The following is a 15,194-nucleotide window of genomic DNA, read 5'->3' as shown; positions in this document are numbered from 1 at the left end:
CTACTGCATACACACCACACCCTCTCCAGACACTCACAAAGTGACTTTTCCCACACGTCAGTCTACAGCCTCACAGTATCTTGACTCTGTGCCTTGTCAAAATTATTACATTTTTAGACTTTTGGGGTTGCTTGTGAATAAATGCATCCATATCAAATCTGTTAAAATGAAGGGTCTATTGTACTTAGAAGACAGCTATATAAATTAAGAGCTGAAATGACTTAAACGAAAAGTTAAAAGGGCAAAAAACTTACCTTAATTTAGCATCATCACTTGAAAGGGAAGATAGAAAACACATGGTAGTGTAATCCATATTTTCCAGTATGTGCTTGGTAATGTTAACTTCGGTCTACCATTCTGGATATTGTTTTGGATTAGAAACTAAGAGAAGGTTTGTAAAAGTGGCCTGATAGTTTACATTGAAATATATAAATTTTAATATTGAAATATCTTTCAGATTGAAATAAAGCCTCCTGGGAGAAGCCCTGGTAACCAGCAGCACTAACTGGGAAAGGGCCTCACTACCACAACTATAGGGGCCAGGAGGAACTGGACTTGGAGAAATTAATGGAAAGGTTATCCCAGCACAAGCACTGCATTTAGAGCACATTGTTGGCCAAGTTTGTCTACTCTAAGTCAAAGGCAATAGGAACACCAGAATCACAGATGAAATAAGTTATACTCATGAACTGCTTTTTACGCAGAAAGTCTTCAGTTTTGTGAACAAATAACTTGCTGTTCTCCAATAAAACTAGCAGCTGTAGTAGGCAAAGAAGGCATTCATATACCAGCAGAGAACTGCCCCAAGAAATATATAGTTTTTGAATAGCTCAGCTCGTGGTTGAGTGATAATATGAGGAGAAGGCAGCACGGTGTTATGAGGGAAAAAAACTGAATGGGAAGTTAAGGATTCCAGTCTTTGCTTTGGGTCTCAGGTTCTTTACATGCAATATGAGAAAGTTGGACTAGATAGTTTATAAGGATTTACACATTTACTTCTGGTTCTAAAAGACGATGATGGACAACACACCTAAGCACTTATGGAATAGTGTCAGTGTCAAAAATCTGAAAATATATTTTTTCTGCCTAGAATTACATTAACATTTTAAAAGTGACAAGAATTTGGGATGACCGTGGTTTGAAACACTTAATACAGGAGAAAAAAACCAAATCTTTCTTTCCAGGCAATGGAAAGCAGCTGTTAATAGTTAGCATCCATATACTCAAGAATATTTAAAAACTTTCTCCATCTAGATCTTCTGAAATCCCTCCTCCTATACATTTTTCATTTAGAAGATCAACTTTGATTTGTATGCAATAATCATTTTGTGTCTCTTAGGCAAAAGGCTTGATAGATTTTCTCTTTAACTGCACAGAGGAGAAATTAAGGAATAACAAGTGGCTTCCAAGACATTTAGATAAACCATGCTTTCTTGGCTTTGTACTCTCAGGGGAAGATTTAAAGCTTCTGGCAGGAAAGAAGATTTCTGATGTAAATGGCTTAGTACATGACTAGGAAAGATCTGTTCAGGCACATTCTTGATGAGATAAGTTAAATCACCTTTTCCTTGCTCATATGTTTTTCATATTACAAACTGATGTATGCTAGGTACCTTGGCAAAGATACAGGTAATAATGGATGCAGAAGTTTCTTTAGTGAAATTGTGGAAACTACCAGATTAGATGTAGACAATGAAATCTCTAATCTAAGCAGATCCAGTGACCATTATGAAAACTGATCATTTCTGAAGTTAAAGAAAGCATTATATGAAACTAACATGACACTGTAGATCAACTATACTCCAATAAAAATTAAAAAAAAAAAAAAAGAAAAGCATTATATGGCTATAAATCATCAGGAGGAATTCAGAAAACACTCAATGCTGAACATTTAGTCTACCTCAGCTATGATTTCAGGGTAGAACAGATACTGTTTTTGATCAAGAATGTTTTATTCCCTAGAATAAGAAAGTTTAAGCCCAATTTCATAGAGGCCCATGGCCTTTATTACATTCAAGTTAGTGTTTAATATAGAGCATCTTAATGGGATAGAATTCATTATGATTTACTTTCTTTCCCCCCCAAAAAGCATACTTTTCTTGCAGGTATACAAGAACAGGTATCCTGTTATTCATATGCTAAATTCTGCAATTTGATCTATTTAAACGTGGAATATCAAATGGGACTTCAATGACCTGTTGCTAACTTTTCCTTCGCCAATCTCTTCACCATGCCTCTTAAAGGCCTTTGAAATATATTGGGAAAAATCCCAAATTTATGCCAAATACTACGGATGAATACTATTTAAGATTAAAAGTGCAAGGACTACTTCCTTAAGGAAAAAAGACCCTAAGGAGTTGCAAAGTATATGGCCTAACTTCACAGGTGTACTCTTGATGTCATACCACACACACGATAACGTTCTCTACCGTAACAGCTCTTTAGGTTAGCCTGACAGAGCACCTGACTTTAAGAAACAAACGAACGAACCAGTGAAACAGACATGGGGAAAGATATGTACACTTTGGAAGTATTACATTCAACAGCTGTTCTACAATCTGGCCATTTTTAGGGCTGTCCAACAATACTGTTAATCCAGGTGAACTATTTAACCAGATTTAATAGTCAATTGATTAATAATAGATTCCAAGTTAAACAAGGCATGTATACATTAAAGAAAGCAGTACAGAAATGTACTGTATATGAACTGTTTACAAAAACATACAAAATGTTGGATGGCACAAGGGATACAGTGCTAATATAAACGGATTGTTTAAGCTAAGTGCTTAACATAAATTGTCCATCCCTATAACTAACAAAGAATATTTAAGGGACATGAAATATTTCCTATAAAAATAATGCTATGTGGTGTAGAGTACTTTATTCAGTGTATTTTTAGGTGGTATTCATATGTTCATTATTCTTCTTGTTGATTCAGTGAATATATCTTCATCATGTTTCCATTTTCATTTCATCCGAAGCTCCAGGAAAATCTAACTTGCTAACAATCATTTAAAGCGAGAAGAGACAAAAGCGGGAGCAGCAGCAGGAGCAGCAGCATTATGGGTACCAGCTGGGACAGTGTGTGCTTGCAGGTGTCTCTCAAATATGTGCTACCTGTCGCCAGAACTTGTGCTATCAGCTTACACCATGGTACCAAATATCTCACTGAGGTCACTTCACAGGGCTGTAGAGGTGATTTTTTTAATACCTCTCCGCTGAGCAAGAGTAGAGCGGCCTACTGGTTCCAAAACTGGTGACTGATTACGGTTTAAAGCAGAGTATGTAGCTGCCATGGCACCCTGAAACCAGGAAAGAAAGGTCACAAATAATGACAATGGGTAGTCACTTGTACATAGAATATGTGATGAATTTTTCCCAGATCATTTCTTCCTATGCAAATTTACAGAGATTTCATTAGGCTCCTAATAAAAACAACCACACTGGTCAAATCCTCTGATTTAACTAAAATTGAAGAGCCCAATGTGGGAGGTTGAAATTATCGATGAGAGGTGACAGGGGTGGATTCATAACAAGCAGTCCTTGCTTTTCTCAGGACTATTTAATTTTTTTTTCCTTTGCAATCCTTTATCATGAGAGTCAGCAAGGCATGTTGTTTTGGAACTTATGTTTTGCCACTGCTGACAACCTCAAAGAGTCTGCTTTGGGTTGTGCATAAGAAAGAAAAGTACAAAGAAAAGTTAGGAAATCCATAAAGTTTATCTGATCGGTAAATTCAGAAATCATTCCTAAACTAGTTTTATTATGATATTTTGGCATGCCTTGACTTTTTCTTTTCTTAATTGCCCATTATAAGAGATTCCCACACAAGAACTGGATGCAGGTTGAGAGGCAAAGTGAAAGGGCAAGGTGCTGTGGTACAGACAGGGCGTCTCATAGTCTCTCCTGGAGGACATGTAGCACACAGTGCCCGAATGGGCTGCTCACCTTGACTAGATGCGGTGCATCCTGTCTGTTGAGTTGGTATTGCGGCAGTTGGTCCCAATGGACAATCCAAGGATGTCTGAGCACAAGAGCAGCAGTCAGTCTCTGATGAGGGTCCACATGAAGCATCTTTGACACCAGGTCCTGTAATGGGAAAAAGAATAATAAAACAAGCTTAAACCTTTTATTTGTTTTTCTATAGCACCTGATACTGTTGAGTATTCTTCCTTGGCTTCTATGACACTATCTTTTCCTGGTAGCAGACTTTTGGGTACAAAGCAATTTAGACAACATGACAATTTGCTAAAATAAAACAAAAAAAGGCAAAAACGTAAGTCTTTTTCTCCTCCCTGAGTAACAGTAATTTTGGTGCATTACAAAGGGTAAATTTGCCACATTTTATGTATCTTTAAGGACTTCTGGCTTTTTTTTCCCTCAGATATTCTGAGTTTTCTACATTTTTGTGGGTTTATTTTGAAGTAATTTTCAGTTACTTAACTTCTCTGTGCTATTGGTAATACTGAAAAGCAGTACATAACTGTTCAATAATAGGAATTACTTGGAGGGCTCTAAATGCTCCCCCTAAAGATTACAGTGTTATTTTTACTTTTTTTCTACTTCCCAATTTAGTGGGTATTCACGGTATTACATTATGCTTGTAATCACAGGTCTTAACTGGACAAATTAGCAGAAGTTATTAATAATCACGTGGCATTCATAAGCTAGGCTGTGAGGTGGATGCAATTTTTTGTGCTCTATTTGTACTCATCCTCACCTGCCTTTCCCTCAAAAAAAGCATAATAAAATGCAACTGAGTAAGAACCAAATTAAAAAATTACAGATACCCAGACTTGCTTTAACTTACTAAAAAAGCAGGCAATGTGTAAACTCTGATACTTTCTGTAGTAATATTATTTGATATGCCTGACAACCAATCGTTACAAAGTTTGTGGCGAACTCCAATGGGTAAGAATTACTACTCCATGAAAAAGGAAAATCTGATCACTACAATGCTTAGTATTTTTCAACAGTTCCCCAATGCTTAGGGTAAGCCCCAAATCCTGAGCATGATTGACAAAGCCTTTCATAATTGGGTTCACAGGCTACCCTCTCATGCGTACCCTGTACTAGTCATATCAAACTCCTTGCACTGCCCTGGAGGCATTCTGCCCCTCCCATGCCATCAGGACCATGCATAGGCTGCTCCCTCAGCCTGGGATGGACTACATCCTTCTGCTTTCCAAAGCTGCCTGGCAAATCCCTTCATTGCCTCTGGAAAGCTTTCCCTGAAATCTTTCTGATCAAGCATCGTCTGTGAAGTTCTTTAGCATAGAAAACAGAGCACTGTAACACCACATGTGACACTGTACTGTGTATTTCTGGCCATCTCCCAACTAGACTGTGAGCTCTCCGAGATCAGGAATTCCACCTGAGTCACATCTTTTATCCCTGGAACCGTCACTTATTAAGCACACTGTAGGTGCTCAATACGTGAATTAAAAAGTAAACAAGTACCCAGAAAAATGAACTACCTGGTTTAAGAAATTTTACTGTTAAAGGGGAAGGCTAACATATCATTTTAAATACAGTTACAAAACTAAGTATTATCTACACAGACATTAAACTAGTCAACTGAGGCTTCATCTCTATGCCAAAACTATCTATATAAATTTCTGACATACCTTATTTACTAATGCAATCTTCTCAACTCAAGCATCTACCTCTAAGAAAAATGAAGAAGCACTTTTTACCAGTATGTATCTTCCTCATCTCCTCTGTGTTTTCCTCATTTGGAAATGAAAAACTTTGCTCTTCTTTTTAAAAAAAATTTCTTTCTCTAAATAAAGTTAAACTAGAGCAGTAAGAAAGCAAATCAGCGTTATTCAGGGGATAGCAGGTCTTCCAGTGACAAAGCCTTTTCAAATGGATTTCAAGCAGACACTATAAAACTAAACTACTGTTTATTGTGAAAAAGACAGACCCCTTTCTTCATAACATGGACCAAAAATAGAACATGGTGTAGTTATTCTAGGGAACAAGGGCTCTGGAATTAGCTATTTATTTTGAACCACCCACATGTGCGTGGTAAATGCGGATAAGATCACACTAAAATTCTGGGCCTTGGTTTCCTATTGTGAAATGGTGATACTACCATCTATTTTATAGGGTTGTTCAGAGAATTAAGTGGGATAATTTAGGTAAAGTGCAGTGTGAGGCAGAGAGGAAACACACAAATCTCGAAGACCACCACTGTTATTATTCATCATGTTCATCAGTAGGAAGTAGCTTGAGATACACAGATAATAAAGCAAAACCAACATATTCTGGGAAAGAAACAGAGTAAGTGGTCAATTTTTGAGTTCGAATTATTTGGCAACATCATTTCAATACTACTTTATAAACAAGTTCCTAACTGATATTTTTTCTCACTAGAGATTATGAAAAATTATTTTCTCAAAGGCTTTTAATAGGAAGCCATACCTACCTTTGCTGTGTCTGAAACAGAATTCCAGTAGCCACCACTGAGTGAGAATTTTCCGCTGCCTATCCGTGCCAATATCTCCTCTGGTGTATCATCAGGGCCATTTGCAAATGGAGTGTAACTAATTTATAATAGAATTAAAATACTAATGAATAAAATTTCTTTTTTGGCTGGTAATTTTTATATTTATTTTCAGTATCCAAAAGTATTCTAACTAGTTCATTTAATGTAATACTTTATTCAAATCTACTTAAGTAAAAAATCTCAACAACATGAAGCTTCATAAAGTACCAGGTCAAGGTATAAGTTATGAAGTATTAATTTAGATTTAACATACAATAATATAGATAAGATATGACACATTATAGAATAAAATATTTAAAACAGTATATGTTTATGACATAACTAGAATACAAAAAAGATATGGAAAAAAATCAACTTATAACCTCAAGACATTAATAATAGTACATTATAGAAAACAGTAATGATATAGCTATAAATGTAATATATATAGATTGTACTGTTAAACATGAGAAAATATGGAAAGATATTACAACATAGAGATTAAAAAAATAAATCTAGATAATTTAAACAAAATATTGATAAATAAATGCTTACAACATATGGTACACACTCACCCAGTAAGCATTGTATAGAGGAGGACACCAAGACTCCATATATCACAAGCAGCATCATAGCCTTGTCGTTTTAAAACCTAGAAAAAGTAAAAATTAGTATTAACACACTGCTGTTTATTATACAGATTTGGATAGGCCATGAACTGAATTATAGCTCCTAAATCAATGCATACAAAAAAAACAGAACATGATTAACAAACAAGGCAATACAGTAATCCTATTCTGGAATCTTCTACTACTAATAATTCACATATAAATTTAAGTTTTGACATTCAAATTAATTTATTAAATGCTGCCATGGAACACAGAGGACTATAAAAATAGACTTAAGGTAAATTTCTTATTTAAATCTATTTATATTTTGTATGGGGCTGCAAAAATGTTTAACATAAAACAATAAAGAAAACATAACTTAGTATAAATGGTATAGTGCAAAACTGTACTTTTATATATATATATAATTTGATTTACTCAGGCATTTAATAATTATCAACTATTATCAGGCATAAACTATGACAAATATAAAACTGTTTTCCTTAAGAAAATCACAATCTGGCAAAGGAATAAACATATATGTAGTTAACAATTCAACATGATCATTATTTTAACAAAACTATGTCTAAAGGATATGGGTATAAAGATGAGGAAGCAATTCATTCTTGATATGGAGAGAGAGGGAAGGCTAGGAGGCAGCCGGCTTGTACTGGGCCTATAAGTAAGAACTCAGGAGACAAAGTGAAGAGGTGGGGGAGGGCAGAGGACACTCAAAGGGCAGAGGCAAGAGAGCAGAGCCTGCTTAGTGACAGGCAAGTACAGTGTACAGTGTGGCCAGATTTCCAGACAGGGGATACTAGAGAGACTGAAGGTTTTGTTTTGTTTTTTTTTTTTTTATTCACTTATTTATTGGGCCACGCTACACGGCTTGCAGGATCTTAGTTCCCCAACCAGGGATCGAACCCGGGCTCCAGCAGTGAAAGCACTGAGTCCTAACCGCTGGATTGCCCTGAAGAGCTTTTTGTAAATAACTTGTTAAGGAATATAGATTTTTTTTTTCTCTGCTGGCAATCAGATGTCATTGAAGCATTAAAGAGGAAAATAAAGTAAGTGGATGTGTATACCAGAAAGATTACTCAAGGTATAGAGGAAATGCTGGCAAGAAAAGAGAATGGAGACAGGCCACCCCATAGGAGGCAATTTGTAGCAAACTAAGTGAAAGGCTGTGAGGATCTGTACTAAGGCAGGACCTGAAGAGGAAAAGACATAAAGATAAAATGGGAAGGCCTTAGTAGAGATTGGATGTATAGGGTAAGGGAAAAGGGGTCTAAAGTATTTAGGAATCAGAATGGAAAGGCTATGGTCACAGACTGAAAGTGGAGAAATAATAGAGGAGGATTTGGGGAGGACTTTAAAGTTTTAACCTGGACCACTAAATAGTAAAGAGGAGACAAAGAGTTAAGAGGTCAGTCTAAGGATCACAGAAGATTTCCTGAAGGTGAATTTAGAGGCAGGGTCTGAAGCAAAAAACATTCCAATGTGCCAAGGCATAAAAGCTACATGGTGACTTTAAGAACAGACTGCTTATATGAAGCAGGAAACAATCATGAGGAAAAATGAGATGGCTGGATTAGGGGGCCATGATTGGACATCAATGTGTGTCAGAGGCTGTGGATATGTAGACCAAAAAAGGAAAAAAATCTGTCCCTCATCAGTTCTAGTATCACCGGGAGAAGAGACTCAATCTTTAAAAATATTTTTCTATCTAAAAAGTAACAATAAAAAATAAAAAAAATAAAAATAAAAAGTAACAATACTACAAAAAGTTTGGAAAACGGGGGAATCCAACTCTATAATCCAATTATCCTAACATTATCAGCTATTATCATTTTTGTGAAATATCTAGCACATGGTAAAAGCATAGACTTTGCAGCCAGGTTGCTTGGGCTCAAATCTAGACCTAACCACAGGTAAATGACATCATCCCTCACTGTGCACCTGGTTTCCTATAAAATGAGAATAAAAGTACTCACCTTACATAGTTATGAGAATGAATTATTATATATAAATTATATCTGTGAGGATTAAATCCATTAATAAATGTGCCTGGCACATAAGCTCTATATTAGGATTAACTATTATTTTTTATTTTTGTTTGTAGTTAAAATTTTTACATAGTGATAATGAAAAGGCAAGGAATTTTGAGGGCAAAGCAGTGGATTTTAGAGTTGCTACAATGAGGAACTACAATTTCTTAGGAAAAGAAGCAACCTGATCAAAGCAGTGCTTGAGGAAGACTTCAGCAGCTCTGTAGCTTCTTTGTGGACTGATCACAGAACAATAAAAGGGAGCAACATGCACCTAGGCTGCGACAGTCATCTAGAGGTGTGGTGAGGGAAGCAGGGGCTAGGATGGCAGTTCTGTGAACGGAAGAACCCCTAACTGGTTGTAGGGGTTAACAGAGATAGTAACTCGTTATACAGCTAAAGACAAGAAGAGTCCATGATGTTTTAGCCTTAGAAATTCAGGAAGATGGTGGCAAAACCAGCAAATTCGAAGGGTATTAGGAGAGGGGAAGAATAAGCTAGTTTCCATTTAACTCCATGCACTGGCAAACAGAAAGTGTTAGTGATAGCAGTTAGCTACAGATGTGTGATTATGCAGAAAGACAGAAGTCAGGGCAGGAAAAGGATTATAGGTAGTAATGGACTGATGACAGGATGAACTACCAACAGAAGAAGAAGGGCTGACATTTTCTTCTAATAATATTTGCTCAGTAACTCTTCAATTAAACAATTAAATATTGTATATTAAACACAGTAAATGAGTTTTTAAATATACTGAAATACTGCAAGCAAATTCTTTCACAATTACCTCTGGTGCCACAAAATTTGCAGTATAACAAGGAGTCATGAGAAGACCATTTTCTGCTCTTAGCTGTTTGGCAAAGCCAAAATCACAAATTCGAATAGATTCTGGATTGCCAGATTCATCCACATAAAGAATGTTGCTAGGTTTCAAGTCTCTGTGAACCACCTAATTGAAATACAAATTAAAGAGGTGCATTAACAATACATTTCCATTATGGAAAATTATTTATTCACAAACTGTCAAGCAATGCACTTAACAAGATGATGGATACTGACCTTCACATTATCCCAACATTATAAAATGCTGATAGTGTAAGTGTAACTCTAACACAGACTGGGGCAAGGAGAGGAGGAGAAAGAACATATTTACCTGCCCCCTCTTTGTCCAATTAAGTAAGCAGATTAAGGAAAAATGCAAATAGCAGTAATATCTGTCTCCAGGTTATTCGCTGTTCAACAAATATTTAATGTCTATCATGTACCAGGGTATTACACAAGGAGCTGCAGATACTTTGGTAAACAAGACCCGTAAGATCCTTGCCTTTACATGCCAGGAACTTAAACAGTAGCATGGGAGGCAGAGAATAAATAGGTGAGAGATGGGGCATAACTTGGGAGGGTCAGGAAGGGTCTCTAGAGGAGGTAACAACTGATCCAAGATCTGAAGAACAGAATGAACAAGCCAGAAGAGTGGGGGTAGTCATTCTAAGTAGAGGGAATGGCATGTACAATGGATAAACAAAACAAACATGTACGGACAGGCTCAACGGAACAGGCATGGGGTTTAGGAGTAAAATGGAAAAAAAAACCCCAAATTTACTTAAGTACTGTTTATTTGATATCCAAGTAACAATGTCACACACACAAAAAGATACCATTCCTTTAGAGTTTGTATTATTTTCCCCCTTTAATCACCTACTTGAATGCTTCTTTTATCATAGGCCTCTCTGACACTCCTTATTTGACTAACGTGTTTTCTCTATCACCAAATTCTGAGTCTATGTTCTAATCAATAACCTCACTTTTAGGTCTTAACATCCACAACACTCTTTCTCCAGGCCATTTTATAACTATCGCTGAGGCACTGAGAAAAGAACATAGAAGAGTAAGATGACTGCAAAGTTACAAATTCTTCAGTGAAAACTGAGTTCTACTAATTTCCAGTCCCAGTACTAGGCAAATCTTGAGCAGCTACAAGTCAAGAAGCTCTAGAATTAAATTAACACACTTCATTTGTTAGCTTCTAGGGGCAAAGACAGAGAAAACGAGAATAAGGTATTGAAAATAAACTCCTTAAGATCTCATTCTTTTCTTGCCTTCCATTCCTCTTCGTGTCTCCGCTATTCTCCTTTCCTCCCTCCCCTCATCTCTCCTTTGTTTCCCTGCCCTCCCAGACTTCTCTTCTTTTAAAAATGTGATTTTTTTTTTTGCCATTTACTAAAAATCTGTATGCAGGAAGAAAGGAGGAGAGCACCCATCAGCCAGAAACCAAGTGGCTATTTGGCTTCATCTGTTTGAAGGATTTCCTTTTACAAGTGAATACAACCCATGACTCTCTGGTTCACTTCTAAACTCGAAATGGGCCCAGTTCTCAAGAGTACACAATGGCCCAGCAAAAACAATGTCTGCCAGGTCACAAAATCTCACTCACTTCTTGGGAAGCATAAGAATTCAATGTTTATAAACAAGCTAAAATTTCAGAGTAGAACTTCAAGCTCATGACATGTAGACACTGCTACATTTAAAGTGGATAACCAACAAGAACCTACTGTGTAACACAGGGAACTCTGCTCAATATTATGTAACAACCTAAATGGGAAAAGAATTTGGAAAAGAATAGATATGTGTATATGGATAAGTGAATCACTTTTTTTTGCTGTACACCTGAAACTATCACAACATTATTAATCAACTACACTCTAATATAAAATAAAAAGTTAAAAAATAAAATTAAAGAAAAAAAGGACTTCAAGCTCAACAGGAGAAGTCTACATAGAGGAAGAACAGTGCAATAATTAAGCTAATATAGTTATTTTCCATTACATCCATAAACTAACTTCTACCTTTGTAATTTCAGCTCAAACATTAAGAAAGAAAAGGTAAGAAAAAAAGGTAGTTGGTATTTTATGCCAAATTTTATAAGGTGTATATATATATATGTATATGTATATGTGTGTGTGTATATATATATATTTAAAATGTTAAAAAGACTTACCCCTTGTGCATGAAGATATTCAACAGTCTTGGTTATAGTAAATAGGACAGCACTGGCCTCTCGTTCAGAGAAAAATTTCTGTCTAAGAATTTTATCCAGCAATTCACCCCCTTTCATAAGTTCTGTCACTACATACACATATTTGCCATCATCATACACCTGTAAAATTCAACACCAAAATGTAAAACATTATGTGAAGCTTTACATGTGCTCAGCACAAAGTCTGGCATAGTAAAGAGAAATTAAAACTCAGTTTATATTCAAGGAAAACTTTACTTATCACAACCATTGAAGGATATAAAATTTGCAAACAATTTTATACACATAAATACATTAAAATAGGAACTGATAAGACTGAATGTCAGGAAAATAATCTTTAATTTCCGTCTGTGAAGCTTAACTCACGGCAATCAAGATAACTATGGGTATGGTATCTGAAGGGGCACTGAACTTCTGCTCTTAGGGTGTGTTCCTCTTGATCTTTCTACCTACTAATGACGAGAGGGACTGGTAAAAAGACATGCTGCTGTGATTTTTCTGGAATTTCTGAAACTGCAGAACTTCTATATTTATATACACAGTACAATGAATTATTCTGCTTTAAAAAAATTATTTGTCTGCACCAGGTCTTAGTTGCAGCATGTGGAATCTTCGTTGCAGCACACGGGCTCTTGGTTGCAGCATGTGGGATCTAGTTCCCTGATCAGGGATTGAAGCCGGGCCCCCTGCATTGGGAGCATGGAATCTTAGCCACTGGACCACCAGGGAGGTCCTCGAAATATTCTGATTTTGATTAAATCGAAAGACAAGCTGTGGCAAGAATTAAGTAGGAAGATTAAGTAGCAAAGAGAAATTCTATTCAACCACAGAGAAGTATACCAATTTACTCCTAACGTAAAAAAAGAAAGCTCACTGTAATTTTGGATTTGTACTCTCAGCAATCCCAAACTGAAAGAACCCTCTCCTTAAACTTCAGGCCCTTTTATTCCCCTCTTCTCAGAGAGTTACTGCACAGCTTTGTTTAGCTGCCTAAGAGGTACCATGTACTGGGGCCCCAAATATGGAGAAAACAAGATACCTACCCTCAAAGTTTTTATTCTAGTAGGGAGAAACAGACATAGAAATAAGAGTTTTAAAAAATGCTGGAGATGCTGTAACAAAAGTGGGGATAAAAAAAAAAGTGGGGATATTTTAAAGACTTTGGAATTTGAAATGAAGGAATGAACAAAGATGTAAAAAACAGCAACAGCTTAGGGAGTTCCCCAGGCAAGGCTGAAAGTATTTTCTACATTTCCTTTTTAATTTACATGGTTGGATTCTTGGAGGTTATATTAATTAAAGAGTCAACTTAAGTGAAACAGCTTCACATTTTAATGGTCTAAGTTAACGTTCTCCTCTAACAATGAATAGTGATAAATTATTCTCAGGAAATTGGAGTCTCGGTTAGCAAGGAGAAGGGAGGATAAACATTGGGATTCACAAAACCTCAGAGGTGAAAGGTACCTTAGGAGCCCTCTGGCTTAGTTGGCCACGTGACATTTCTGGTCTACAACACCCAGACACGGCCTTTGAGCCTATGTGAGCACCATCAGCAAGAGAGGACTTATTGCTGCCTGGGGAGTTCGCACCCTTTGCCAACACCTCTGTTATGATGAAAGCCATAGGTAGCAGGGAAAGGAAACTTCACTTGTCTTGGGGATGGTGATGGACAGGGCAGGATTCCTTAAGGAAGTAATGTCTTAGTTAAGTCTTAGATGTATGGTAGTTAGCCAGGCAAAAAAGGGAAATGGTGTTCTCAATTGAGTAAATTCATAAATTCAAAGACAGAGCAGCAGAAGAAAACGAGGCATGTTAAAAAAAATTTGTACATAACTTGAGCATGGCTGGAGCATAGGGTGTGTGAGGAAGTGTGAAAACTACTACAGACAGAGGAATGCAGGGACCAGAGGTGATGGGGAGCATGAACTGTAGGCAGGGAAGTAACATGGTTAGACATAAGGGACAGCTCTCTCTGACAGTACTGTGCAAGACAGTTTGGGGAGCCTATGGAGCCTGAGACTAGTCAGTCCTGAACACAATTAATACCCAAGTGTTCCAGTAAATACTGAAATTAAAAGCAATAATGTCAGTAACACTTTTCTTCTTAAAGGCAGAAAAATTAACTATACAGACATATTCTTCTCTATAACTGAAATTATGCTATATATGTTGCCCTCTAATTTATTTTTTTTACTATGTCGAGTTGTTTGTCTACCACATGATATTTGAAAACATTCCAAATGTGAGTTAGACAACTGATTTAAACGATCCATGTTAAAGAATCTACTTACATCCTTTAGAGTAATAATGTTTGGATGTTGTCCATAACGAAGAAGAATTTCAATTTCTTCTGTAGGGTCTCTCTTGCTTTTATCAATAATCTAAAAGGCAAATATTTACCATAAAATCGCATGAACTATACAGTATAAACCTTAAATATTTACAGCTACTTACTTAGGTGTTATTTTGTGTAATCACTGTATTTATAAGCCATTTATCAACCATTTTTATTCAAGTACCTGGCCAGACTGTCTAATCAAAATTTGAAATTTACAGTCTTGTTACAAGATGACAAGGCTGTAAAGTAAACTCTACACCATGAGTCACATTCAAACCAGGTCTGTCCAGTTTAAGTTTTTAGCAAGTTTAGGATTTAAAAAAAACTCAAAAGCCTCAAGAAAAGGTACCAAGAACACAGTTAACATATCTTTCTTCCAGCCTTGAATGTCTTAGACCTTTGGGAACTCAGTTAACTTCTAAATACTATCAATATAGATAATTAAGAGCAGGATGTGTCTATAATACCACCACTAGCATTTGTTTATTGAATTTACTTTCTTTAATAAAATGCTTCAATGGAATATCCTGTTAGTTATAAGGTACTTGTAAAAAAATTAATTCATAAGTAGAATAAGCTTTATTTTTGAAGCTAGGCAGAAAACTAAGCAGAATACCATACCTAGAATTCTACTTGGCTAGAATTAAGTTTAATTATTACAATAAAGCCCTTT

The 15,194-nt window shown here is 36.2% G+C and overlaps 1 protein-coding gene across 8 annotated transcripts in view; it reads right to left on the bottom strand.

Moving 5' to 3' along the window:
- Window positions 1–2,504: 2,504 nt before the first annotated feature.
- The window catches only part of RPS6KA3 (ribosomal protein S6 kinase A3), a 105,694-nt gene continuing 93,004 nt past the window's right edge, over window positions 2,505–15,194 (bottom strand). For all 8 annotated transcript variants that reach the window (XM_057717867.1, XM_057717859.1, XM_057717860.1 and 5 more), the window contains 7 exons: window positions 14,475–14,564; window positions 12,145–12,303; window positions 9,934–10,095; window positions 7,066–7,142; window positions 6,431–6,548; window positions 3,949–4,089; window positions 2,505–3,302 (listed from right to left, as the gene is read on the bottom strand). In XM_057717867.1, the coding sequence (XP_057573850.1) occupies window positions 3,180–3,302; window positions 3,949–4,089; window positions 6,431–6,548; window positions 7,066–7,142; window positions 9,934–10,095; window positions 12,145–12,303; window positions 14,475–14,564 (870 nt within the window). In that variant the 3' untranslated portion in view covers window positions 2,505–3,179. The remainder of the gene's footprint in view (window positions 3,303–3,948; window positions 4,090–6,430; window positions 6,549–7,065; window positions 7,143–9,933; window positions 10,096–12,144; window positions 12,304–14,474; window positions 14,565–15,194) is intronic.

Source organism: Hippopotamus amphibius, chromosome X (genome assembly GCF_030028045.1).
Source record: "Hippopotamus amphibius kiboko isolate mHipAmp2 chromosome X, mHipAmp2.hap2, whole genome shotgun sequence".
Lineage (NCBI taxonomy): Eukaryota > Metazoa > Chordata > Mammalia > Artiodactyla > Hippopotamidae > Hippopotamus > Hippopotamus amphibius.
This window is presented reverse-complemented; position numbering and strand designations above follow the sequence as displayed.